The sequence below is a fragment of the Myripristis murdjan genome, chromosome 5 (genome assembly GCF_902150065.1).
Source record: "Myripristis murdjan chromosome 5, fMyrMur1.1, whole genome shotgun sequence".
Classification (NCBI taxonomy): domain Eukaryota; kingdom Metazoa; phylum Chordata; class Actinopteri; order Holocentriformes; family Holocentridae; genus Myripristis; species Myripristis murdjan.
The window spans coordinates 23,320,183-23,347,502 of record NC_043984.1 but is presented as its reverse complement, the minus strand read 5'-3'; the positions used below and the strand labels follow the sequence as shown (position 1 = coordinate 23,347,502).

The following is a 27,320-nucleotide window of genomic DNA, read 5'->3' as shown; positions in this document are numbered from 1 at the left end:
TATAGGACAATAGTTTTCCCCACAGTGTAATTAAGCTGCTTGTTACAGAGTTAGAATCAGGGATGTGAAAAATATTGCAGTTTAGCGGCCACAGGATGTTTAAGATTTTTGTGATATTTTAATGTATGATCCATTTTTTCCAGCCGCACCCCCACTGCCAGACTGCCAGCCCGGACACAAGACAACTTCCTTCCTTGATTTGGGTAAAAAGGAGTCCCATAATTGAATAAAACGAGACCCCTCCCCCTCTTTACATACCACACAAAAACACACACACACGTTTTACAGCCTAGTGTATAAACTTAATAGGACGCATTTGGTTCCAAAGCCCCCAGCTCGCTCTGTGGAAAGTAACCCGGATTGTTTTTCAGTTTCTTAATGCTGGAGTTTATAACGGCTAGATAAAAAATGTTACCATGGTGATTTAACCACAACATTGCAATTACCTTTATGCAATGAGACTCTAGAGGCTTGCAAACAAACCAGCGTAATGCAATTAAGATATAAGTACCACCAAAAATGTCTTTAAAAAAGAGGTAGGATGGGGTAAAGCAAAAAAAAGTAAAATAACAATAGTAGCTCCTTAAAGATCAAAGTTAATGATACTTCCCCTGAATAACTAGTGCCAGCTTCACTTTCCTTAGTCCTTACTAAACTGATATTTTTCCATAGCATTTACAAAATTAACTGGAGAGTGATGCAATATTTTTCTAACCATTGATAGTGTCCTCTGAATGAATTGAAATAGAAATTGGCTCTAATGCAGCAAACACCAATGTATGCAGACATAATTCAGTCACATATTTTTCACATCAACTTCAAAGTCCCTTTATCAGGCAGCCGCCTTAGCAAAATCATACACCAAAACTCTTTACGCCCCCACCTTCCCTTTGAGGGACAAAATAAAAATGTGGATGGATGGAATAATTGCCTAACTTCAAAGTGTAGGTTATTGCCTAGCATTTACTGTTACGATAGCAATGGTATGGGGTGTTTTTCTTCATAAATGTGGCTCGGGTGGGTGGGAGAATGGCTCATACCCCTTGTGGTGCAAATCCCACTCTAACAGTGACCCTGCTGACCCGGGCTTAGTAGGAGAATATATAACACCTTCAAGATGGATCTGCTCCCGGAACCGTTGCTCATATTATGTGAAAGCCACAAGCGTTAGGATGAAAATAAAATCATCCTAAATTTTTCTTTATGTGTATACTGTCAACAACCTTTCACACAGCACACAGGAATTCAAACAAATATTTTCTTTAATTGTTAAGAAAGGTCATTGTTGGTAACAATTCAAATGTATAACCATTTTCTCCACTGTGTCCACATTCCTCCGTCGTGCGGGGAAGAGTTGCCACCAAATGGCATGCCTTTTTTTTTTTTCTCAGACAGCACTGCAAAAAATGCTACCAATCCACAGGGATGTCATAAAAGATATTTTATTAACATGGCTGTCAGACACACACGCAGACACCCGTAAAAACATACATAATCCTACATTCTCACACATGTTACTTGGATATACACGATGCCATACTTCATTATTTATCATGGTAGATATGGTAGTGCACAGAGAGAACATTTAAAGGAAGAACACAAAATAATCTCCTTAAGCAACAACATAATTATCACAAATGGCTTTGATGAGGAGAAGAAAAAAAAAAAACAACTTCATGGTTACTTAAGCATGCATGTTATTAGTAGCACTGCTGTTGTGAGCTAAAGCCATAACCAAGATACAATCAACAGACCCAAGCGAGGCCCAGAATTTCACTTGGTGACATCGACGCTTGTCATTTTCATTGACTCCATTTGTCAAAAAAAAAAAAAAAGATTCAAAAATTCTCGTTCTTTATCTATAAAATGTTCATTCACATGAGAAATATATTAAACTGTGGCATGTGGGTTATATTGGGAGTGGTGGATAAAAGCAGTCGCATGGATGTTGCAGGGTATCGGGCAGCTTTACCTCTTCACGGCCCCGACACACACAGTGGCGAAGACGCTGTGAGAGAAGTGTTTTACAGCATCTTTGAAACAACAACTGACTGCAATGGGATCATCGTAATCTTAATGCCATGTGACACACACAGATTTCACCATCTGACAAATGTACGACTTGTGACAAGAAAAAAAATAATAGAAAAAATTCTGCCACAACTGGTAACACAGGACATGTGCAAGTCAAATGTACTTGTAAGGCTTGTTCATAGTTCATTGATACAAAAACTGATGTAATATCTCACCCTTTTTTAATCAAGTGGAATGTCACACACACAAACGCACAACAATGTTGATAGAGTGACACCCTCTTGTGGCTACAACATGAAACTGCAACACATCCTAACCATTGAGGAGTGCTTTTTAATGTAGCTATTCCCTTAAGTCAAGAAAAGGCTCTTGACAAGATTAGAATTACCATTTACTGGATGCAAAACACATTTTCTCACATACAGTAAGGGGAGAGTAGTGATGCATGATTTGACAGGATGATGGAGAAGCGAAATTGTAATATTACATAAATAAGAGAATAAAATCTATAAAGAATCATAAAAAACAGGGCTGGTCTTGTCTGTAAAGTGGCTTGGCAAGCCAACTATAAACCCTGTACACACAATTAAAAAAGAGAGAGGAGGCGTGGGGGGAAGGCAGGGGGACAGCTGAGGTCAGGGTACTTATCCACACAAAGCAAAGCATTACAACCTCTCCTCTGCTTCGTCTTATGTTCCCCTTTTTTGTTGGCATCCACCGAATTCAGACTACCACTGTCCCTCAGGTTGGGAAGCCAGCACGGTGAGTCTGCTGCAGAGCTGGCCCCGTGGCAGTGTGGGACGTCCAAGTGTCGTTAGAAGTCACTGAGGATACTGATGTCGGCAAACTCTTTGCGGTAGCGGTGGGCGCTGAGGGCCAGCAGGAACGCCCACTTGAGGCTCATGAAGCTCCACACGCAGGACAGGTACAGACTCTGAGGGTCAGTCAGGGCTGAGCGGGGGAGACACACACACATTAGACATGGTATTCAGCTCCGTGCGGACCACCCTCAATAATGTCTGTGTGGGTGAGGTACAAACTGGTACTATAACTACAACTGGCACAAGGCCCAGAGTTGCACACAACACTAGACACTCTGTGGGGAAACATTTGAGACGTTCTCAAAATCCACCCCAAGAAAATTAACACTGCTAAAAACAGCTTTTGGCCATGTACCCGGGATGTTCTTTGCATTTCTGGGACAATTTTGTTGTTTGCTGGTTTATCTCTCCTCTTCCCATGGATAATTGCACAAATGTAGACAATGCGGCATCATGTTGAGATTAGTGCAATGCAGCTAGAATGAAGTTTAACAGCAAAAACAATTCAACTGTCTCAAAGTCCACAATGCCACAAGCCATACGATTGGCTGAGGAAGGGGGATGACTTTTTTTGTCCCCCACAATCGCAGATTGGGGAAGGGACCATGGATTGGTCTCTGCTGGACAAAGCTTGACAAAATTAGGGATTCTGAGCCTGGAGTCTGGCACTGTGAATATGAACCTGATTGGCCCACCACCAAGAAGGCAATGCACTTCATGCTCAATATCTCAGGCATTTCTGGGTCACACTGAACCCTTGGGGAATTAAGTGTTTTTACACTCATATATCCAGCATCTACAAAATTAACCTAATTGGCCCACTACAGCACCACCAACAGGCCAAAAAATCCCCACGCTTCTCAACTGGAGACTGGCTCTTGCTCTGCTAGTTATGGTCTATCTATGTTTTTTCAAAAAATGTCAAAAATAAGACTGAGATGAATGGATACATGTTTTACTCCGGGTTTTAAAATATATAATCCTGTGAGTTTTAATCTTTTACTTATTTTAACATTGATTATTACTTACAAAATGTTATAAACTACAGTGGCCATGATGAACGACCCTACATCTCATCTAGATGTTTTTTTTTTTTTTAATTGCTAGAACTCAATTTCCTTGCATTGCTGTCCATTCAAGTATTTATGATTTTCATTGCATTGCAGGCAGTTGTTGCAGCTATTGTTCATAAGCTAGGCTATGTTAAGCTTATCGCATCAAAATGTCTTTACTTAATAATTAACACTACTTGCAACAGCTGATATAAAAAGTAATACAAGGATAAAAACCCACACAGGAGATGTGGGTTTATGTATTTCATTTTATGGAATAAAATGTAGTGGCTCTGGTAGGCTCTGTCCTGAACATTGTATATTTTTGGCATTTCTAGAAAATTCCATTCATATTTTTTTTTGACTACACAACAAACTGAGGAGGTGGTAACTTCACACCCAATAAAACTGTCAGACTTCATTCCTCTACTGCTCATTCCAGCTACAGGTAATGAATTCAACAAGCTAAGGGATGTTCTTTGGAGGTATGACTGATAATTTGATGTCATAATTAAGACAGGCTTTAAAAATGTTCATCAGAGCTTGTCAGAAGTCACTTTGGGAAAAGCAGGAAATAACTAACTTAAGTAGAAGGAGATGAAACAGGCTGCGGGAGAGCGGGACCATAAAAATGTAAATTGCAATACTTCACCACCAAATTGAGTTTCAATACCCTCACTTCCCGGGTCATTCAATCTACTGTTATTTCCTTTATTCTAGTTGAATGTGTCCTTTATCTTTCTGGATTTCATTTATTTTGATTATGTATTGCATTGTATCATTTGCTACAAGCCAAATGTACGATATGGGATGGTACAGAAGTGATTTACTTTCATGTTTAAGTGCTCACAATTGGGAATTCTGAGTGGCTACCATACAATAACCAGACCCCACCAAGTCTGGCGTATGCGACAGGTCTCTCCTCAGTGAGCCGCTGTAAGGTCTCCATCAAAAAACCTCATCAGCGATTGAAACTGACAGATAATCCCATTTGCATAGCCGAATCACTATACAACATTAGAGCAGATGAGGTCATACATTGCTAAGGATGAAAAACAAAATACAGGCCACAGGTATCTGGAAGTACTCACACTCCTTGTTAGTGATGGCAACAGAGAGGAAAGTGATGAAGGCTATTACAGACAGCAGGGAGAAGAAGACCCCGATGATGAGGAAGAACTTGAGGCCCTTCAGCCAGGTCCGCCAGTAGTCCTGGAGATACATGATGTGGGTGATCAGGGCCCAAAGTGCCAGCACACCTGAGGGAAGAGAAACACACACACACACACACACACACACACACACACACACACACACACACACACACACACACACACACACACACACAAAGTGAATTCTTGGTCTGCGAGTTAGGCTTCAGAGGACAACTGCTGTGTCATACAACACTTAGGAAACTGCACACTCATGGTTGATATTATCTCATAAGTCATGGCAGACGTTGACCTCGTCCTAGTCGGTCATGGGCTCACGCTGGCGTGGTGTTTCTGTGTTTTTCAGGAGAGCTTGCATCCTGACACAGCATGTTGTCAAGTGCTGAGTCAATGAGCACACTTCTTCCCACATGTTCCCCTTTTTCGTGGTTGTGAAGGCACGCCGCAGTTAACTGTTGAGCTGATATTGCACCTTCCTTTGAAAGCTTCTCTCATCTAGGGTAAATATCAGCGTTTAAATTAAGGTTGGGTGTAGCCTATATAATCTGGAGAAGAAGGGTGACCAAGATTTTCTCCTTCAGGGACCCCTTCCCTGTGGAATAACCTGCCTGAGGACATCAGCCTAGCAAACTCTACCCTTAAAACACTTTGTTCACATATGCTTTTACTTGAATGCTGTCTGCACTCTCTCAGATAGGCAGTTTTTTCTTAGTTACTTTATGGAGCACTAGTGTCTGCATGCTGTGTTGTTTTATTATGTTATCTTGACTTCAGTTTCTGCTTTTATGATCTTAGTTTTGTGTTCCGGAAGCCAAGCAACGACATTTCGTTGCCAAAATCTCACTGCTGTGTTTTTTTGTGCAATGACAATAAAAGAAGTCTAAGTCTAAGTCTAAGTCTAAGTGTTTGACACTTCAGTTTAATTCATGTTGTGAAGCTCTGTGTAACCTTGTTTTGGTTAAAAAAGTACTGCACAAGTAAGATAAGACTTGATGCACCTTTACTGATCCTCTGTAGGGGAAATTCAATTTGATGCAGCAGCATATGGAAATGTAGTTCACTTCAAAGAAAGAGATTTCCATAAGCACCTATAGGCTACATAAAAAAGGTAAATAAAACAGAATAAAATAAGACTAAAAAATACAATGAATGTGTGTCTGTAGCCTACCACCCAACAAGGTATGGCTCTAACCACTTCCAGGTTTATGTTAACTTATTTGTAAGTCTATGTATTATTAGATATTTTAATTATAGTTATTGTAGAGTACGATTATTATTACATAGTTTCATAATAAAGAGAAGTTGTAGATCTGTCCTTTCAAAAATGACCAAATGATGACCATGCAAAATCTGCACCGCCCTTTGCCAACTCTGTTGCAATCGTGTTATTTTTGTTGAGGAAAAGAAACATTATTTGCTATGTCACTGTGTACCAGGCTGGAGCCAGTTCCCCTTAAGGAACATCTGATGAGAATGCATGTTTGAGCCTGGCCAGTAATCAAACAAATAAAGTTTTCTGTACAGACACCGGCACCTTTTCATCCTGCTGCTACTTTGTCAAGGAAAACTATTTGGTGGCGTTAAAGATTGATACAAAAAAATGCGGTGCTGTTGTTATTTTATGGTTAAAATGTGCCAAATGTATGACAGACTGAAAAAACCCCACCATCACCCCTTACAGGTATGATAGGTCGAGTTGAAGCGGAGGTACAGAGGTTACAGATATGGACTTAGTAACCTCAACAGCGGCTCAAAGGTCATGGATCCACCACTTATCACAATTACACAACTATCAGTATAGCATCCTGGGAGGAAAAAACAAAACATTAAAGCCAGCACTTTTTTATCATCTTCTTGGAGGAAATTAGAGACAATGTTCCTATAAGGATATTGTCTATCCATATCCTCTACAGGAAAAACATAATGGCATGGTAGTTATCATATTTTCCAACATGGACTGTTGTCTTTATTTATACTTTTTTTTGTTTGCTTGTTTGTTTGTTTTTTTTAATGTTTTACCTTAGTTTATATCTGATAGGTTGGTGTGAATTTGGCAACATCTTTTTTGATACTGGCACTTGAGTTCTTGTTTCTTTTTTTTTTTTTTTTCATTTCCTTGTTTGTTTTGTTTTTAAATCATATCTATATAGGCTGCAACTTTATGTTTTATACTGATAGCCCAATGTATTACGTGCTTATGAGTAGGCCTAGTTTGTTATTTGTTTGGTAGTGCGCTCACTTTAACAAACAGGTAATTAAAGTTGTTGACATGGCAATAAATACTGAATCATGCATCACCGTTTTGCTATAATATTCTTATGATAGTCCCATATTTTGCAGCCAAATGAAGCCTAGCACAGCTTGACAACTTCTCAACAATTAATAAACAAATGTATTAGTTATAGTGTCCTATGATGAAGTAAACAACGCTGGCGTTATTTACATCTGCTATTTAATAAACAACAACAACAACAAAATCTTTAAGGTTGCAGATTCATTATAGTAATTATTACATTTACACTATTAATATCCATTCCTGAGTTGGACATCTTCAGTCAGAAGAGGGGGGCTACTTAGTGAAATACACCGATGCTTGATTTGAGCAGAAAGCACATTTTCAGCGGTAAATGCCTCATCTGTCAGCCTGTCCTTTAGGCAGGTGCTGACAGATTTACCTCACCTGACAGTCCTCCCATGGCTGCAGTCCACGGCTGCTTGTACGCGGTGTTCCACACCAGAAAGGCGGAAAATCCCATGAGCATGCCAAACGAGGCATAGCCGATGCTAATGTACGTTTTATTTATACCCATTGTCATAAAACAAAATGTAGAGGGGGTTCAGCAAGACGACGGCCGACCGGAGCTGTGAGCTGCTGCTGGTACTATCAAAACAACTGCATCCGGTCCCACTGCAACAAGGCCTGGGAGGACGGAGTGTGTGTGTGTCCCGCTGGCGAGCCGCTGTTCCTCTCACACACTGGGGTCACACATAGCAACCTGTGTCCGAAGAGCTGTGTTGTCCCTTATCTACCGAGACGACGGGACATCCCTCCACTCCGAGACGTTATCTAACCCTGACAGTCAAGGAAAGCCTCCTCCGTCCGGGAGCACATGTGGAGTCCCGGCAGCGCCCTCTACCGCGGGAGGAGTGGCGAGATGAAACTGCACTCTTGTTCCAGCTGAGCTCCCAAGAAAGCAGTAAAGTCACGCATCTCTGAGGGTCGCTTATTCATTACCAACAACAATCATTTTAATCACAAACAATGCATAGGCTAAATAGGCTAAAAGAAGCACGTTTTCCAAAGGAACTAAACGCACCATGATAGACAGCCACAGCGGTGCACAGTGCAACCACATAGACCACCTAAAAAGCCTGGCTAGATCCAGATTTTTTTTTTCACCAATAAACAAAAAACAGCTGCACACAACTGGAATTCACCTGCTAACTTGCACAAGCTTTGCTTTGATGATTTTTGCATTGCTGTTGTTTCAAACAGTGGACAGTGTTGTTTGTTGGGTGCAGTCAGTCGCTTCATCCTGGTGCTGGGCCTGGCTGGCCATATTTCAGGATTTCAGGCAACTGAAACTTGGTTGCTGCAATATGGCCACCTCAGGACCAGACTATGAAATTCTGTCTCGCAAACACACACCAAGAGCATACCCGTTAGCCTATTGTTTGTTTATCTCCTCCCCCAGTTATTTTAGAGACCGCCACTCAGATTATAACTTCTACCCTGATATTTATCACTCACTTCTACATGTCTAATAACTTATCCCTGACCTCTCAAGGTTTATGAAATGGAGGAAGCACAGCCATAAAACGTGAATTTATTTCAGGACATTGTTCAAACCTGTTTAAATAACTGAGAGCATAATTTGCTGGATTTACACGCTGCTTATACTCTGACAGTGCCTTGAAATTTAACATTTGTGTTGACTTACAATCATGTCAAGTCCAGCACAGGCCAAAAAAAAAAAAAAACTTAACTCAACACATCACTTTCCCTCTCACGTGAGGATGAACACTTAAACAGCATCTTTAGAGAGTAGAAATAAAGCAGAACATATCACAGAAACTAAAAATATAGGTTTGAAGATCTTAGATCTGATTATTTCCCCAGTGAGGAAAAAATACAGATAAATCACATAAACACTACCTAAAGGCAGGTATTTCACAAAGCGGGATTAGCAAGTTAGCCAGCTAATTTTGAAAAGTGTAAGGAAATATAGCTTCTGAAATTTTATCTATTATGAGTAATCATCAGCATGTATCACCAATTCCTGTTGCTAAGCCTATCATTCAAAATTTGTGTTATATATTCAAAGCACTGTTGCCAGAATATAACATTTCATTTTCAATTATCTGGCTAACTTTCTAACCCTGCTTTGTGAAATACCTGCCTGATGTGAACAACATACAGAACAGAACAGCAATCCTGCAACATCCACGCCATGAAATCAGACAGAGGTCAAACTTGGCAGGTAGTAATGGAAGAAGAAGCGGTCCAACTTTTCCTTCATGGGCTTTATCATGGCCGTGTTTCGGTAGACACGCTGAACCAGTATGTCTTCCTGTGTGTACACTACCAGATCGCACCAGTCAGTGCCCGTTACCATCATCTCCCCTTGTATCTGCCAGTAGTAAGCATGGTTCTTCCTCAGCTCCAAGGCTCCCCGTTGGAAATCCAGAAACTGGCTGTTGACAAAGCTCCGGATTTGGGGGCATCTGACATGCACCAGGCCATAGTTGTGGGTCTCAGAGGGGTCGTACACCAGGCCATCAGGCACTGCCGCCAGCCATGGAGCGTCTGGATGGACAACCAAGCCACAGGGCGACCAGTTGACAAACACTTGCTTGCAGTATTCCCGGAGAGCTTCGAGCATCTGGTCCTTATCTTTATCTTGATCCTTAGTTCCTTTCTGCATCTTGAATATCAGGTGCTCCACGTGACTCGTTCCTGGTTTAAGGTGGCAGATTTCCCTGAAACGGTCAGTCAAGCGCGCCCTCCGCAGTTCCTCCACTGACTCCTTGACCTCGCGGGTGCTAAGTTCAAGAGCGTACGCTGCGTCCCATGAGGTCTGGAGGGCATTCAGGTGTTCCTGCTCCCTGGCAGTGAGGGCTGGGAGCGCCGCTACTGGCTCTAGTTTGTGAGCAGCCAGGGGAAGCGATGGAAGAGGGGGGGCATCCCAATGGGGACTGTAATCTCTACTTGACGGGACAGGGCACTGGTAGGACAGGGGGCAGCCTTTAGGAACTTTACCAAAAGCGCAATCAACCATCTCCACATTCTCACTCAGGCCCATCTTGGCTATAAGAGGTTTTTTGTCATCAGGGATGTCACTGAAGGCATCTGAGAGCCTTGACAAAAAAGGCCTGCAGTCAGTCAGTTTACCAGAGAAGGATTTGTGGTGCATCATCCTGTAAGGAAACCAATCAACATTAGCAGCAGCGTGAGTAAACAGCTGTGATTAAGACGCTACAGTATTAACGCATGTAGGTATTCAGGTCCTACCTTGGAAACTCGAGCATGGTCTTCTGCAGAGGTCTCTTCACCTTCTTTTTTGAGCCCGGTTTCCCAATCAAGGAAAGAAGAATATTTGATGAAAATTTTCATTAATTTCTACTTTGTGTTTAACAAAATATATTTCATTAAGACACATGAAGTAACATGACATTGTGTGTATTCATTCACCCAAATGATAACCCAATGGCGACTGAGGTTGTCATGTAGTCTATATTTTGTGAGTCTTTCCTGGGATCTTAGTTACATGCCTACTTTTCTTTCTCCTCATCCTTACCATGCTATATAATCAACATTCAATGTCAACAGTCAACTCTGCGAGGGGTCAGTTAAGTCTGATTGTAAAGCATACTATTGCTTCAAACAGTCTAAATTTTTGTAGTAGCAGGCTGATGAGATGCTGCTCCCAAAACCTCAAGAGTGGCTCCACAGGCATCAGTATCAACAACTAACATGGGGATCAAGTTAACAAACAAAATCAACTAAAGTTTCTTTCTAACCACAACAGAAACATTAGTTGGAAAAGTAAACATGCTGTTTATGTTCAAAACTAAATGCTGTACGAAGCTCATTTTTCTCAAGCCATGGAGGAAAGTACATGAAAATACAATCACATTAAAAAGAAACAAAATAATTCATCTTTTTTTCTTAGTCCAACAACCAAACATGCAAAGATTGTGCAAGATTTATCAATTCATGTGTCCTGTGTTTCCTCTGATAAAATGTTTCCATGACTTTTCAATGATGCTTTATCAAATTTGCTTGACCAAATCTTAATGAGAATTAAATCCATCAGTAATGCTAACTTTTAAGTTTTACATTTTTCACTGCACAAGTAAGGACTGTTTTAACTGTCACAAAACAGCCAACAAAACCACAATTTTATGTGACATTTGGCATTTTAAAAAATGGACTTTACCAAACGTTTTCTCGCTTTTATTTCTTGTAACTTCTCCAGGCTTGGAAAAATTAATAAAATTCTCCCGAAATTCCACAACTTTTCCAGGTTTTCCAGGAGTGTGGGAGCCCTGTCTGATCCAGCTTACCTTTTTCTTCGAATTTTCCCCACATTCGTCACACCCTGAACAGTTCGAACATCTATCGTGACTTCCTCCGGACAGAGGCAGATCATCAGTGGATGCCTCCATGTCTTCATAGGACTCACTTCCACTTTCAGCATCCTCTTCATCAGCTGTGATAGTGGACGATGAGGATTCACTTTTGAACTCCACAACTTGAATGTTGAATGGATTTGAGGTGTGATGCGAATTTAAGTCTTCTTCAGTGTCTGTTTTCACCAAGACTGCTGTGTCGAAGTTCAAAGCCTCAGCTCCCTCAAACCCTTGAGGCGGTTGTTCTCCCGGGCTAGTCTCATATTCAATCTGCTCCTCTTTGATTTTTGAAAACCATGGTTCTGGCTTCACCAGGTCCAGATCAGCAATCTGCTCAGATGGTTGTTCATGGACAGCTGCAGCTGCTGTTGCCTGTTTAACGTGGTCTATTGTGGGATGAAAAACATAGCAATAAAAAGGTCAGATCTGTCATTACATTGTGTGTAATTATGAACAGTAGACTAGACTGGTTACTGCACTTTAATATGACAGCTCCTGTCCTAAAATAGTTAGCACTGAGAGGCAGGCAGGCAGCACACAAAATTATGACTCCTGTAGCTTAGCCAATAATTAATTAATCCAACAATTGAGGTGACACTTTATTACATAAAAACAGATTAAATTTTCAGGAAATGATCTATGCAATAAATAAATCATAGATTGATCAAACAGTGGTAATCGGTTAAAGACTTAATGGCGATGAATCCATTTTGAATTAATTATTAACATCTGTAGTTGGTGTATCAAACCACATCACAGGCAGTGACCTTTGTCGTTATTGTTAAAACGGGGTGAGTGACGTCCCAACGCTTACATTGAAGACACGCCCATAGTAGAATTCTACCTAGCAACGGATTCTAATTGGTCAGATTTTGTGAAGCCCGGAAGTCTGGTGCCAGATTGAGATACAGAATAGAGTGGCATGGATGTGTGAATATGAAGTTTGCCCCAAAGCTTGAATAATGACAGTTTACACTTTTTGCTAATATCGAAAGTCTACCCTCTGAAACACGCGGAGCCCACAGATTCATTATTTAACTCACGAACATCCGCCATCAGGTCGATACAGAAACGTAAAGCAACTTTGCACTATGCGACAACTGCGGCATTTCAGTGTTAGCTAGTGAAAACAGGTGATAAAAAAAACAAAGGCTACACACCTATCCTGTGTAACTTTAGCTCGGGGCTGAGCACCATGTTCAGTAAATCCTGCAGACGTCTGTTTTCCTCGCAGTATCCCTCCACCATACTCTCTACTTCTCCAAATATCTCCACAGCCACAGCCGTAAGCCGCTCAGTGAGGAAACTCCGAAACAGCTGGAGCTTCGTGTTAGACATTTTGAAAAACTGGCCACGTTAGTTTTTGTTGTTATCCTTGAAATGTGATGTAGCCGATGTGGGAAGCACGTCAAAATTCCCAACCGGAACAAGAAATTTCCCGGGGTGTTTGCTTCTTCTTCTACGTCTTGTGCGCCAGCTGCTATCTGACGTTTTAAAGAGCATTAGCGCCCTTGCTGTTCCGGAGTGTGAGCCACAGATTACAACATAACCTGTCCACTGCCATAGTTCCTTCAGTGACATGAAAGACATTTTTTACAGAGCATGATATGAGATTATTTGGACTGCTCAGTAACTGCTGGACCTAATAATTACATGTTTTCCATTTTCTTTCCCCCGCCAGAGCGCCTGTTTACGTCCACCATGACATCCAGCCATGTTTACTGCCATTTTCCCACGCTTGACTTGTATTTGAAATAAACCCAAACATCTCTTCTTTGTCTCTGTGTGCATCTCGTTGATTTTGCCATTTCTGCATCAGTTTCCTCTATATCATTCTTTTTTTTTTTTCTTTCTGTGTTTCAAAGATGTAATTTAACATCTACCATCTGCCGTGTTGAGGCTGGCCATGCCATCAACGGGCTTATTTCCCCACATGTGCTGGAATGCAAATTCTCACATAACTAACCAACCAAATAATTCTTGAGTGTGCTTGAACAATATCAAACCATATATTTTGACATTTATTTGGTAGGGCTGAGAAGATGTGCTTATTTGATGGTATCACATTACTTGGGTTCTCAAGCATTGTGATTTGATAGTACAATTTATTGCGATTTTTGTTTTTTGAATTATCTCCTGTTCAGGAAATTGCTCCGAAATCCCCTTTACTGTCACTACACCTACACTATAACCATACATCCTTTGAATGCCCTAGGTATCTAGTTTGTGGTTGTAAAGGTTCATGAGGCTGTGATTATCCTAAACATCATAATAGGTCATTTTATGCAGTGACATCAGCTTTCAAAAAACAGCCTCACTACAATGAAATGGCTAAAATGGGAGCTAACATAATCACACATTAATAACATTGGGCTTATTGAATCCACAGGAGTCTCAGGTTTCCAGTCAAACCCAATTTATGCAACTCCAACACTGTTTAGGGCCCAGCATGCAGAAATACAACATTTTATAATAGGCACATTTGCAAGCAGTTGTTGCATGCAAAAAACTGCTTGGCTTTTGCCCCAAAATGCATGGGATTAGCATAAGGTGGGCACGTCTGCAAAGAGGAGACCTGTGGGTGCCCATAGAGCCCATTTTCATTCAGATATCTTGAGGTCACAGGATAAGGGACCCCTGTGAAAAGGTTTATCCTCCTCAGTCTGTTGTAATGTCATTACAAAAATTTCTACTATATAAACACCCAGATTATGGAAAAGAGAGAATTATTATGCAGTCTTATAAAATCAGATCCTCTGTGCCCGTCTTTTTTATCCCTCTGCATATATTTGCCAGAAACCATGGTATTCTGTTTCAATACTGTTAACAAATGAATGTACCAGACCATTTCCTCTATCTCTTTTTTTTTTTTTTTTTTTTGTTCTAGCAAATACATATCAGTCACTGCACTGTATTTATTAATCATAGGGCTGACATCTTCACCATGCATTTACATTTCTTTTGCACATGCATTTGCCATCCACCCAGTACTTGCCCTGTGACGTCAATCATATCCATTCCTGTAACCTCCTTCTCATAGTGTGCTCATCCTTATGCCCTTGCAAATTTTACCAGAAGTTTAAAGCCAGTTTCACTGTCCCCACGACATAATAGGTGACGCACTACATCTGCATCATCTAGCTTCTTCAATAAAGTTAAGCTATGCTCTCATATTCAAATATTGATACCCCTTAAGGAGTAACAATCAACTACCCACTCCATCCCAGTATGGCATCTCATATCTTTTCAGGCCAATATCCTCCGTCAGGCTCAGAGGTATCCAGCAGGCTCAGGAGAACTAAGATATTTAATAATAAACTCAAAGCATTAACAGCAACACATAGCAGAAACATGACCATGACAATGACTGGACAAGGAACTAATTAACTAACTTACTAATTAAATATACTAAGAACTAATTAGGAAACAAGACACACTTGCATGAGGGACACACAGAGCAGAAACAGAACCCAAAGAGCAAAGTCCACAAACACAGAGACTGGGGGAAACACAAGAGACAAAGAGTTCAACAAAAGTCCAAACACAAAGTCTAAAATTGCAGAATCATGACCCTGACCAGGCTAAGATAGAGCTAAAGTGAACACAACACCCCCCAATTCTTTCTATTACTTCAATACATCTTTAAATTCCTTCTTGTAACCACTTGACAACATGATCAATAACCCATCCCTTTTTTCTGTAAAGTTCCATCATGTACACAGAGGGATCTGCATAAATCTGTATATATATTTTTTTTTATTGTACCTAGTCATTACAGTGTTAATAGAAATCATTAATCTGGTTAAGAACCCTCCCTCTAATTCCCATAAATCGAGCTTCCACATTATTAAACTCTTATTCTCCATCAAAGAACATGACTATCTTGAACATGACTCCTTATTTTCCTGTGCTTTCCTCAGTATCACCAGACATAATGCAGGAACTGCTGTGCCTCTCCCTTTCCTAAAGTCCTCTGATAATCCAATTTGCGTCATCTACTTGCAAGATAACTTGTTAACTTTCAGTAATGGTTCGTTCCAGGATACGGGATAAATTGGTTGTATGAGTTCTTGGGCATTGTTTTTCTTGGTCTTTCTCTGGTTTCTGGATGGGAATTACCACTGCCTTCCACCAAGTGACTAGCAGGTTTCCTTCCTCCCATGTTTCATTATACAAGAGCAACATCTTCCTTGGCGCTTTTTTCCACACTGCTCCAATATAATTTAATAAATCAGATCCATGTCATGGGAGGTCAAACCTGCCTTATTTATTGCTCTTTCTGTTTTGTTTTGGTGTTTTTCCAAAGTAAATGGTACACCCAGTTAATCTGTATCCTCCTTGCTCTGTAGCACCACCAGACTTTGGCTCCTTCTCCTCCTCTTCCTCCCTCCTCTGGAAGATTATCTTGTGGTATGAACCTGTGGAAAAAGGTTTGACCTCAACTCTTTCTTCATCTTTATTTCACACTACAGTATTATTTGTTTTCAGCATGGGATGGCCCCATTCTTCCCTGTTCCCACCCATACCCTTAATCATCCTTACACTTGTTGTTTCCCCAATTTTATCACAACACCAACTATGCCAACTAGCCCCTTGGCCTGTGGTGCTGTTCTACAATAACCTGTGCTTTCTCGTGTTGGTAATGAAAATGATGTGTCCTTTTTAACAACGTGAATGCTTTGCTCCATGTTAATGGTGCCACTGCATTTTTCGGTTTCATCTGGCCTTTGTTCTTTGAAATCGCATAGACTGCTGTTGTAGTTATTTATTTATTTATTTTTTTTTTTTTTAGCTCACTTTTAATTTACATCATCAACACCACCAGATTCACCAATCAGGTCCATAATCTTCCTCACCTACCTCCTGAAATTTCTCCCAGTCTGCCCCCCTCCCCCGTGACAACATTTCTGCTCCACCGAACACATGACTGGATAGCGATCATTCCCACTGTTGCCTCCTCACATATGTATCTCTCAGTTACAGACTCCAGCCATCTTGAAACAAGAATAACATCAAGGGTTCTTTTTGTGGTGCTCTTATCTGTCCCAGCTGCCCAAGCATCATTCAAGCCAACCCCTTTTTCCTCCATTAACTCTTCAGCAACATGTCCACTGCTCTCTGTTAGTCTCCCACCGCAAAGTGTGCCGTGTGCCTTAAAATCCCCACAACCTTTCCTGACCCTCAACTATCTGCAGGCTACTTAAATTCAGGCTGTTACATAGATTGCAGTTCAATCAGGGAAGACATAAAAGGTTAAGCACAAAAGCCAGATGGTTATTACAATATAAGACAAGAGCTTTAGTGATGAAACCGCTCCAGGAGATCATTTATAGAAAATTAAACACCATAAATTAATGCAGCTCCAGAGATTCCAGAGTTTCATTTGAAGTTTTGAAAAGATAAGAGATATGTTGGGTTCAGCAACTGAATTAGAGGATTGTGGGCTTTCCTCTTTTGAAAAAGAGTTGGATTACCCTATCACAACAGCCAAGTGCATACTCTTGAGACCCTGGAAGAACACACTATAACTCCTTCATTTGAAAAATGGGCTTCAGCTATGGCTCAGCTGCCCAGTTATGTAAAGGTCACACATTCTCTTTGAGGCGAGCTGGACGATAATGAGTTCACCTAGGGCCCATTTGTTGTTTGGACAAATAGAGGCCTGTAAAGGGTGTTTTGCAGACAACCTACTTCATTAAGAACAGTGTACTATTATATCAATGCTGTGTAATAATTTTGTTTTATTTCATTATTATTAGTATTAGTATTATTAGCATCATGTTATTTATTTTATCTCCCTCACTCTTTGCATCTTTATTGTCCTTCTTGAGTGAATATTATTTTATATCCTGTGTCTTTGCTTAAAAAAATTAAAAAAAAAAAAAAAAAAAAGTTGATAAAATATAATAAGAAAATAGAAGTGGCACATCCCATCATCTCCCGTGTTTCCTACTTTTTTACAACACTATATCCCTGTATGACAAGCTCCTAATTTGGTTTTAACCATCTTTTACTGAATATATGCTTATATTCTTGCTTATATGCTTATATTTTACTGAATATATGCTTAACATCTGGCTTAATTATCATTCCCTCAATGAACAGCTTGAACTTGAGCCCATTTGCTAAAAGTCTTCAAATATTCCACTGTAGGACAATCACCATAATCAAGCCTAAGCAACACATGGACACTGTGGAGGCTGTGGTGGAGAGGAGGACACTGAACAAACTGTTATCCATCATGGATAAGCTTGATCATCCTCTCCACCACACACTGGACAGACAGCGGAGCTCCTTCTCCAACAGACTGTTACAGCTCCGCTGTCGAAGGGACAGATACAGGAAATCATTCCTTCCACAAGCCATCACACTGTACAATAACTCACACCTGTCTGACAGAGACTTGGAACTGTCTGCTGTATAGTTCTGTTTTTAACACTCCACTACTCAGCACCTTAACTGTTTATTTTTATATAAATCACCCAGCACCTTAACTGTTTATTCATTTATTATCCATTACCCAGCACCTTAACTGTTTATTTATTATTTATTATCTATATATTACATCCTAGGTTAATATACATTCACACTGTTTTTCAGACTGGAGGGGAAGTGGTGTTTCCTTAAGAGGTCAAATCAAGTCGGTTAGTTCCTGAATCCCAGTACCGGGTGTCGGGTTCTGCCACTTGGTTCTTGGTTTTGGGGTTTCATGCTAACTCTCCTTATCTATACAATCATGTATATACTTCAATTCCATCTGTATATTTCATATTCATTACCATCTATATATTTCACATCTCATATCTCTTTTTCTTAGGTTAACCCTTATTGTATATTTTTAGTTTTTAGCCTTTATAGTCTTTATTGTATATATTTAGCTTTTATTCTATTTTATTTAACTTTATTATATGTTTCTACTGTTGCTGCTGGAACACCAGAATTTCCCTGGTTGGGATCAGTAAAGTATATCTATCTATCTATCTATCTATCTATCTATCTATCTATCTATCTATCTATCTATCTACATTGTGGCTCCTGGCTAGACTGAATGCATCACTCACCTCTTAATCCCAGATGATACACTGATGCTTTAACCACCAGATGTATCGCGTCAATTTCAGAGAGAAGCACTGTTATCGTAATTACTCCAGCGACAAGGTCACCAGTTTCATTTCATCCACATCAGACCTTTCATTTGTTATCTGTGCTCAAGCCCTTGGACTCACAATCCTTCAGCTCAGCTCATGACTTTGACCCCGTTCGGGCTTAACCTGCTCCAACATGTGAAAGCCTCTCTGCTGTCACTTCTTGTACCTCAGCCTCTTTCATCATCGCTGCACATCCCCAGTATGCAACACTGTGCTCCTCTCCCAGTCACAGCTCTGTGGTTGTAACTCTGTCCCACGCTTTGCTTAATCACAGTTCCCAAAACGTCTTGCATGTCTTTGCTGGTCCGTACAGGTTGTTGCTGGGCTGTATAACCAAATCTCATCCCACTGGTTTTGGAATACAGACACTCACAAAAAAGAGGAGAAAACATAATAGTTAATTGGTGGAAGCAGTAAAGAGTGATAAAGGTGATCCAGACCTTTTGTCATTGTGTAATCCATGAAGCAGTTCAGTGTGAGAGAGGATGTGTTTATCTTTTTGGGTAAAATGTGATTCTTCACAGTTTTTCCAATGATCATGAACTGTGCCTTGCAAAAAGAAGACAATTCATTCAGAATAATGGTAATAAATTTTGTTTGATCACTGATATTGCAAGTTACCTTCAGAAAGAGGGGAGTATATCTTTTTAGTCATCAGGGTCTGAGTAATTATGTTCAACTGATTTGCCTAGAGAGATGGGAGATGTGATTAACTATGTGGAAGCAGAACTAGATAGAAGTTCAGTTTGACAGCCATAACACAGAGTTTACCCTCCTATTGTCTTTGGGGTCAATTTGAGCCCATTCAGTGTTTAACGCCTCTAAACACATAATTAACAATTTTTTCCATCATGTTTAAACACTTTTCCTAATTTAAAGAGGGCAAGTGCCAAGACATAAAATTAACGTGATGGTATGTTTTCAATGTCCTGTACACATTTTGTATGCATCAGTGACTGTTTGGAGTCTAGTTGACCGCAGGATTTTTTAGCTGGATAAAACATATTTAATAATATGTGAACATTTTACACATATTTGCTTCAGTTGTTTTGGATGACAGCGAAGAACTAAACCATGCAATTTATAATCATCATAAAACTTCCCTCTGTGTTTGGGCCTGAACAATACATAATAATATCTGTGTTAGTCTGAGAACCAGTCCAGCTCACATGACATTTGGCAGGGAAAAACATGATTCCCCCAAGAACCTTGTATAAAGGAGGACTGACTGGGAAATATTATTTTATTTAAAGGGCTATTTAAGAAGTTAACAAGATATGTAAAATTCCTGAAACATAAACTTTTTATTCTAACAATTTTCAGGAGGTTTAAACTGTTGGGGTGAAATTAGCCCCAACTGATAAACAATGTCAGTAAATTTGACAGTAACAGGAGAGAGTGACAATCAGAAATACTTTATTGATCCCCACGGGGAAACTCAACTGCAGTTTCCAAAATTGTCAAGAGAAGACTTAAATCATAAGAAATAGAAAAAGAAATAAGAAATGTAAAAGCATGTGCACTGTGTATAAATATGCGGTTGAATACTACTTGTGCATTAATCGTAGTTGTAGAAAAAAAAAAAAAAACGTGTGTGCATTAAAGGAAGTAATTCCTGAAATCCAGTAGTGGGCGGTAAAGCAGCCACTCAGATAGCAGCAGGCCATAAACAGAAGAAGAGCAGTGACAGGCAGCTGGTGACAGCCGGAGTGGACCGTCACTGAACCGTCACTGAACCCGGACCAAGCGGACTAATCAGCTGCACATACACACACACTCACACACACTCACACACACTCACGCAGCTCGACAGAAACACAGCGTTAACACCCGCTGCTTACGAGTTGTAGCTTTTGCAACTTTTATCCGAGTAGCTTCGGGCGAACTGCCGCGACTAGTCCAAGTACTGTTGTGTGTTACCACTGGTGCTGATGGCAAACTGAGTGAACACTGTTGCTTCGAGTTTTAGCTAAGGCAGCTAGCTAACGCTGGATGGGAAAACTAGCTAGCAAGTAGCTAGGCAGTGTTTACAGTACACATCGATTATCGACATCGGCTAGCCTACTGCGTGAGACTGATACGTTCCCGACAAACGCCAGCCTGGTTGCTACTTTTCAGAGATGGGTGACATAAACCCATCGACATCGCATGCATTTGAGTCAGAGGTAAGCTTTTTATGCAACTGTCCTCCAGTAAGTGGCTCCTAATCACAGCTAACGGTGTTAGCAATCGTCAACTTGATCGAGGTTGTCTTGTCACCACACGATGTAGCTGCTGATTAGCTACCCTTGGCTAAGTAGGCTAATGTTGACATATTGGAGTAGAAAAATGACTTACACCTGTCATCTAATCGCAAAATAGCGATGGGATAGTGAACTTACAGTGGTGAAAGCTGACATTATGGGAGAGGGTGTGCACTTCACTACACAGAATGGGCTAACGGTACTTTGAGAGCCGTTAATGCTAGCTTAACGTCAGATCGAGCAGAAAACATTCCTTCATCATCGCGCTGCATGCTAATATTGACATTAGCCCATTTAAAGTGTCAGATTCACGCCATCTGCTTTGACCAACCACTGTTTCTTGCATGGTTCTGTATGACTCGTCGGTGGTCATTAATCCGAAATCATTCATCAGCTGCTCGTTTTGTTTGCTAAACTCAGCCAACGTTAGCGAGCGAGCCACTTAGCATTAGTTACTTATTTTGCTCCGTGTTGCTAGCCGACACAGCTAACGTTAGCTGCCTTTTCCAGTTTGTTTAACCGGTGGGGGTTGGTGTCGAGCTTCGCAAGCGACTCCGTGAAACTTAGTAGAAAATGATGTCTGAGCCACTGGCCAGACTTCAACTTTATTTTGATTCTCACTAGCTATCGTTCTGCCGCCCCCGCCCCCACCACTTTGCATTGCATAGACAGTGCCAGATTGCAAAAGATGGTCGTGTCGCTATCAGTTCATGTTACGCCATGTCGCGATGTGTAGTTTTGATACAGCCACTACTGTGCTTGATTGACGTAATCTTTGTTTCAGGGTTTTAGTCCGCCATACAGAAGGAGGAGGACAGTAGAGGATTTTAACAAGTTCTGCACTTTTGTATTGGCCTATGCCGGTTACATCCCATACCCCCAAGAGGTGAGTGAGTAATCAGCCAGCGATAAGTGTTTGCACACTTTCCGAGTATCAGTAGCTGTTTTGTTAGGGCAAGCATGCCTGGTGAATGCACTTTTTACACATGCACTATTTTAAGCCGTGTTACAAATGCAGTGCTAAGTAAGAACAGAGAGCATGTACTGTTGAAAGACATGGATATAAAAGTCCGTTTTATCCCAAAGGAACCTAAGAGTAAAATCAAGTTACAAATGGAAATGCACTGAAAAGCTAGATAAGAAAACCCAATCAAGGGTGAGGATATAACACAAGGAGAAAAACTCATTCAAATCAAACTGATTTAGAAAGTACTTTGACAAAGGTAAAGAATGTGGATGTTCTGCCTCTGGTCTATAGGCTATTTTTATAAACTTGAACTGATAAAACAATGCATATACAATGGAGAACTGACAGTGAGTGGATAATAATAAAAATGGTGGATACCATTGTCTAGGAAGGCATAGTTGGCATGCTGTCTAGAAAATGAGCCACTCATCAGTCTTAATCTGAGTAACTTGTTTTAACTCAGCAAATTGGACTGACTTGACTATACCAGCTAGTGTGCTCCTTTGCTCATTTGCAGTATGTTTTGATTGAACAGTGTGGGCTGGTTAGAAACAATTAGATTATCTTGAAAAAGAGCTCAGTTTGACTGCCCTGTCTCTGGCTAGGTTTTGTTTGTTTTGGTTGCAGCTGGCCTTTTATGTAAGAACTTCTAGAAGTTTATTGACATGGTGCTAAACATAATTTGGCATGAACAGAATGATTGATAGAATGATTAAGTTGTGACTCTTGTGGGTGTAACACTGAATGCTGCATAGCTTTCTGTCGAGTGTGCTGAGATCCTTTTGAACTGTTCATTTCAGAATCTCCTTTTCTTATGCTGCATGTCCCACCTGTTGACACACTGGCTGCCATTAGTTAACGTGAATTGGTTTGATTGTGGTGTGGGAATAACTTTCATTTCTGTCATAAGGCAAAACAGTTCTTTGCTGGTCTGGAATAGACTTTTTAGTTAGAAAAATGAAGATTTGCATCATGTTTTGAATTTGTTTAACACTTAAGTACTAACTAATGGAAAACCATAATCTGGTACACAGAGGATGTGAATGGAATTGCCTAATATATCTTATTTCATACTCACAGAGCTTAGTTTAATCTACATAGATATAACATAATTACACATTGTAGGTACCACAATCAGGCACAATCTAGGCACCATGATCATTTGTGTCATTAGCCTTTGAAGTGTGCCATTTTTGTAGCCCCAATAGGTCAAAAGTCTATATCTCCTCATTCTGCAGTATCTGCACTATCTGTCTGGCTCGGGCTGTCATAAGTCGAACACAGAATGTGTAATTTTCATTGTCTTTTGATTATTTATTGCATGTCAGATATTGAATCTGATAGAATCCTCAGGTTCAAGTGTTGACATCCACTGTGTCAGACTGTGTGACGAGACTGCGTGTCGCATCCACTGACAGCCCTCTTTTCGAGTTTGACATGTTTATTGTTTACATCCAAACCTTTGTGACAGCACATCAGCATTGCCTGCAGTGTTCTGATTGGCCACTCACTGGAACAGAGTCAAAACACCAGCCAAGCTGCATGATTATACCACAGATGTGACACTGCCAGAAATCTGTAGAGGCTTAAGTTTGAGTTAGACACAGGGGCACTTGATTGGTCAAACCCAGTCAACAGCATGAAAACAAATCGTAACCAAAATCACCTTGTCTGAATTTTGACCTGACTGAAAGTTTTTTCACCTGATGGAGTAAGCTGTTTATCAGCAGCTTTACCTCCTGCTGTGAGCTCTTTCTCACCAACCCCCCACTTCTATGTGTGTTGCTGCAGGACTCTCCACTGCGCAGCAGCTCCAGCCCCCCCAACAGTACAGGCAGCACAGCTGACAGTGATGGCTGGACCCCTGGACCCCCGTCCTCCTGCCCACAGCGCCCTCCCAAAGGCCCTCAGGACAGGGCCCGCAAACGTCCACAGCCAGGGGCCACATTATCAAGCCACACCAAAAAAGATGTGAGTTGATTTGATGTCATTTAAAGCATTAGCAGTGTTAAACTTTTTACCCTAAAAACAGACCAAACACAATTGTGACAAATTTTTGACAACATACCTGCGTATCTGCTCTTCTACAGCACACAATCACCACCCTGCATGCAGATGACCGCAGGAAAACTGAGAAACTAAAGAAGAAGAAGAGGAGAAAGGAGAGAGAGAACCAGATTGGTGAGCCAAGTGTCACGCAGCAGGCTCACTCGACAGTCTCAGAGCTACCGGGTCCCCTCTCTCTCAGTGGCCGAACAATTAAAGAAGAGCCTGATGAGGACATCACCATTCCCCTCCACCCTCCTCATCCACAGCGTCTGCCGAGCCCTTCCCATTGTAAGCAGGAGCCCAAGGCAGAACACACCAGCTGGGATGGTCAGGACCTACAAGAAGGGGTGGTGAAGGTGGAGAAGGTGGAGGGGTTTTCCGGGAACAGAACGGTGTTCCGCCAGGGAAAACAGGTTGTGTTCCGAGACGAGGATGGATCAGGGGAGGACGAAGACATCATGGTGGACTCTGGTAAGGACTCATATTGTTGTATATATTCTTTTGATAGAGGTTTTTCTGTTGACCACAGTGATTGCTCAGTGCGTAATCTCTTCTGTCTTCCTAGATGACGACTCGTGGGACCTGGTGACATGTTTCTGCATGAAGCCGTTCGCGGGCCGGGCCATGATTGAGTGTAATAAGTGTAACACCTGGATCCACCTGTCATGTGCCAAGATCCGCAAGAGCCATGTCCCGGAAACATATGTGTGCCAGAGCTGCCGAGAGACACATGGTCCCCCGGATGCTCGCCGCTCCCACCGCTCACGCATGGGCCCTCGCAAACATCTGCTAGACTGACCCCAGGACGAACACTGAACTCTAACCCCAGCCACTCCTGTTTTCTCGCACCTGCTGGACTGACTCTTCCTCAGATTCAACGTCCGATGACCTGCGTGGCCAGCACTGGACCCACATTTTCTATAAACATTTTGGTGGACCTATCCCCAGCCCCTCTCCCGTTTGAGAACAATTCGAGTGCTATTTTAGATTTCCTAAGGTTTGTTTCTGCTTCCCTACAGACTCTGTGCGTAAGGCAATCAATGAATGGATGTCTGTCTGTAGTTGGCGTTAGCAGCAAACCGCTACTGTTGGGACTTGGTGTCTCGTGAACACTGGAAACATTTGAACTGCCATAGAGAATACCCTGACAACTGCCACCCACTATGGTGCATGCTGGGATTTGTAAGAAAGACGGTTTGCACTTGTTTCTGTTTTTTCCTTCTTTTTTTTCTCCATTTTTATTCCATCTGACTTTTCTATGATACATAAAGTTATGTCTTTGTGTCTAAACTGGATTCAGTTTCAGCCTCTATACATGTTACATTATTCACGGTTTTTAAAATGAGTTAATTCATCGCTTCAGATGGTGCTATACTATTATACTGAGGTGTAAGATGTAGGCTAGACAACAGTCTGCATCTCATTCATCTACATTGTTTTGTGATCAAGGACATTGTGAAAGAGTATCATTGAGGGTCTACGCCAGCACAACTGAAGTGAACGCTTGTCCCTCTGCCTTCTTGTTCACTAGCTGTCTTCCTGCCTCAACCTCTCCTCTGAATCAAGATGTTACTTGTTCACCAGTGGAGCTTTCACACACATGTGCACACACACTGCATTTTTTTTGTTTGTTGTTGTTTTTTTTTTTTGTTTGTTTTTTGTTTTTTGTTTTTTTTAATTAACCGGTGTTCTTTTTTAATTTCATGGAGTTCTGTTTCTGACAATTTCATGATCAATAATCTTGTTATTTCACAATCAAAAAAGGCAAATGTTGACAAGAGCCAGATACTGACATGTTTGCAGATCCCTGATTTTGAGAAAGGGTGATTTCTGTTGCCTCCAGTCAGCCTGATTTTGCTACAATTAAGCACAGGGTTGCATATTGTGGTACTGTTAAAGGGTTGAACTTTTTTTTTCTTTTTCTTGCAAACCGTGAATTAGATTTCCCTTGGCTTAAACAATTTCATGTTCAAGACAATGTTTGTTTTCAAAGATAAGTCTATATTTATAGAAGGGAACTTTGTTTGGCCGTCCTGTTTAAGCACCAACTTCAATGGGGAAAAAAGCTATCTTCAAAAGGGTGATGTACACAGTAAACTGGAATAGTGTTGTTAGAGATATTCTCTCTGGGCCTGAGTGAAATTATGCATGAGAGTGTGTGTGTTTGGTTAGTGAAAATTGCGTGAGTGTGTAAATGTTGGCAATGCATGTGCTGCTATGAGTTGTCTAAACTAGGTCCATGGTTTCTCAGTAGTCTTGGTGAGACAAAGGAGAGGATGTCTGCTTAGTGCCATGGACAGGGTAAATCTGGATTGCTAGTTTCTAGATTTGGACTAGAGGAACGGATCTTTTCCTCTCATCACCTCTTGCTAAAGTTTTCACAGCAGTATTCAATTACTTCACACGTTCAGTGCGTTAAATAATAAATAAATAAAAAAAAGAAAGATTTATATTTCAGGGCTCTTTTGTTCCTAAAATTTCTTCCAATTTGGACTAAAGATTTTAAGCTTTGTTATGCACATGTCATCAACTGTTCAGCCTGTTTGTGTGGGATACATGATTTCTAAAGAGATAAAAGCCATAGATTACATGAAAGTGACAGATTTTAGACACAACCTTTTGATGCTAGTCTGTGATGGGATTTTACAATGCAGAATCAATGATCTGACCAGGGAACGACTATCACTCAGTGAATGTGGTTAGTAGAGAGCTGATTAAACTTCCTAGTAGTTTAAAGGTACACTCATCTCCTGGTCTTTAGAAATGCTGGTTAACTGGTCCATATCCAGCAGTCACCCATGTCTCGATGGCCTTAAGACATAAGGTTCCCATCTTGAAAGTCTGCTGTTTCTCAAAACATTAAAGTCTTAAGGAGAACTTTTTATGTCTTTAAGATCTCTTCAGGCACACATTGTTAATTTAAGCCCGCTGCGTCTTAAGACATCAGTGTAATTAATGTAACAATTCTCATTGTGATACAGCTTTTATGTTTATTCTGATCCTGGGTTGTCCTATCCCCCTATTGAGAAAGCGTTGTCTGTACTGTGGTGCAAACTGTTTCTGTGAAACTATTGTAAACTATTGTAAATAAAGAGTTACGATTTTAACCCGATGCTCCACAGTTGCTTGTTAGAGCCTGATGCATTATTCTTTCTCAAGGATGTTGCTGAAATCAAACACTGCATCTGATTTTTTTTTTTT

The 27,320-nt window shown here is 40.8% G+C and overlaps 3 protein-coding genes across 4 annotated transcripts; 1 reads left to right on the top strand and 2 right to left on the bottom strand.

The window, feature by feature from the left end:
• Positions 1 to 1,822: 1,822 nt before the first annotated feature.
• LOC115359136 (heme transporter hrg1-A-like) lies at positions 1,823 to 8,170 on the bottom strand. Its single transcript, XM_030051480.1, has 3 exons — positions 7,760 to 8,170; positions 4,999 to 5,166; positions 1,823 to 2,985 (listed from the first exon to the last, which is right to left on the bottom strand). The coding sequence occupies exons 1-3, from the start codon at positions 7,893 to 7,895 to the stop codon at positions 2,849 to 2,851; spliced, it is 441 nt and encodes a 146-aa protein (XP_029907340.1). The 5' UTR covers positions 7,896 to 8,170; the 3' UTR covers positions 1,823 to 2,848.
• Positions 8,171 to 8,792: 622 nt separating this feature from the next.
• On the bottom strand, positions 8,793 to 13,169 carry LOC115359119 (uncharacterized). Of its 2 annotated transcripts, none has more exons than XM_030051456.1 (4): positions 12,873 to 13,169; positions 11,647 to 12,098; positions 10,592 to 10,635; positions 8,793 to 10,497 (listed from the first exon to the last, which is right to left on the bottom strand). In XM_030051456.1, exons 1-4 carry the CDS (start codon positions 13,048 to 13,050, stop codon positions 9,537 to 9,539), a joined length of 1,635 nt encoding a protein of 544 aa, XP_029907316.1. In that variant the 5' UTR covers positions 13,051 to 13,169; the 3' UTR covers positions 8,793 to 9,536. The 2 variants fall into 2 exon arrangements, with proteins under 2 accessions (XP_029907316.1, XP_029907317.1); XM_030051457.1 differs by having other exon boundaries at positions 10,592 to 10,632.
• Positions 13,170 to 20,522: 7,353 nt separating this feature from the next.
• phf13 (PHD finger protein 13) lies at positions 20,523 to 27,231 on the top strand. The gene is made up of 5 exons (XM_030051474.1): positions 20,523 to 21,025; positions 21,888 to 21,989; positions 23,862 to 24,041; positions 24,161 to 24,590; positions 24,685 to 27,231. Exons 1-5 carry the CDS (start codon positions 20,981 to 20,983, stop codon positions 24,915 to 24,917), a joined length of 990 nt encoding a protein of 329 aa, XP_029907334.1. The 5' UTR covers positions 20,523 to 20,980; the 3' UTR covers positions 24,918 to 27,231.
• The last annotated feature ends 89 nt before the right edge of the window (positions 27,232 to 27,320 follow it).

Bases quoted from the DNA above. Each gene is read 5' to 3' on its own strand.
- phf13 (XM_030051474.1), top strand. From the start codon at position 20,981: ATGGGTGACATAAACCCATCGACATCGCATGCATTTGAGTCAGAG. The intron at 21,990-23,861 runs GTGAGTGAGTAA...GTGTTGCTGCAG, and splicing joins ACATCCCATACCCCCAAGAG to GACTCTCCACTGCGCAGCAG. The intron at 24,591-24,684 runs GTAAGGACTCAT...CTGTCTTCCTAG, and splicing joins AGACATCATGGTGGACTCTG to ATGACGACTCGTGGGACCTG.
- LOC115359119 (XM_030051456.1), bottom strand. From the start codon at position 13,050: ATGTCTAACACGAAGCTCCAGCTGTTTCGGAGTTTCCTCACTGAGCGG. The intron at 12,099-12,872 runs GTGTGTAGCCTT...ATCCCACAATAG, and splicing joins GCTAAAGTTACACAGGATAG to ACCACGTTAAACAGGCAACA. The intron at 10,636-11,646 runs GTAAGCTGGATC...GGCTCAAAAAAG, and splicing joins GGGAAAATTCGAAGAAAAAG to AAGGTGAAGAGACCTCTGCA.
- LOC115359136 (XM_030051480.1), bottom strand. From the start codon at position 7,895: ATGACAATGGGTATAAATAAAACGTACATTAGCATCGGCTATGCCTCG. The intron at 5,167-7,759 runs GTGAGGTAAATC...CTCTTCCCTCAG, and splicing joins AGCCATGGGAGGACTGTCAG to GTGTGCTGGCACTTTGGGCC. The intron at 2,986-4,998 runs GTGAGTACTTCC...TCCCCCGCTCAG, and splicing joins TGCCATCACTAACAAGGAGT to CCCTGACTGACCCTCAGAGT.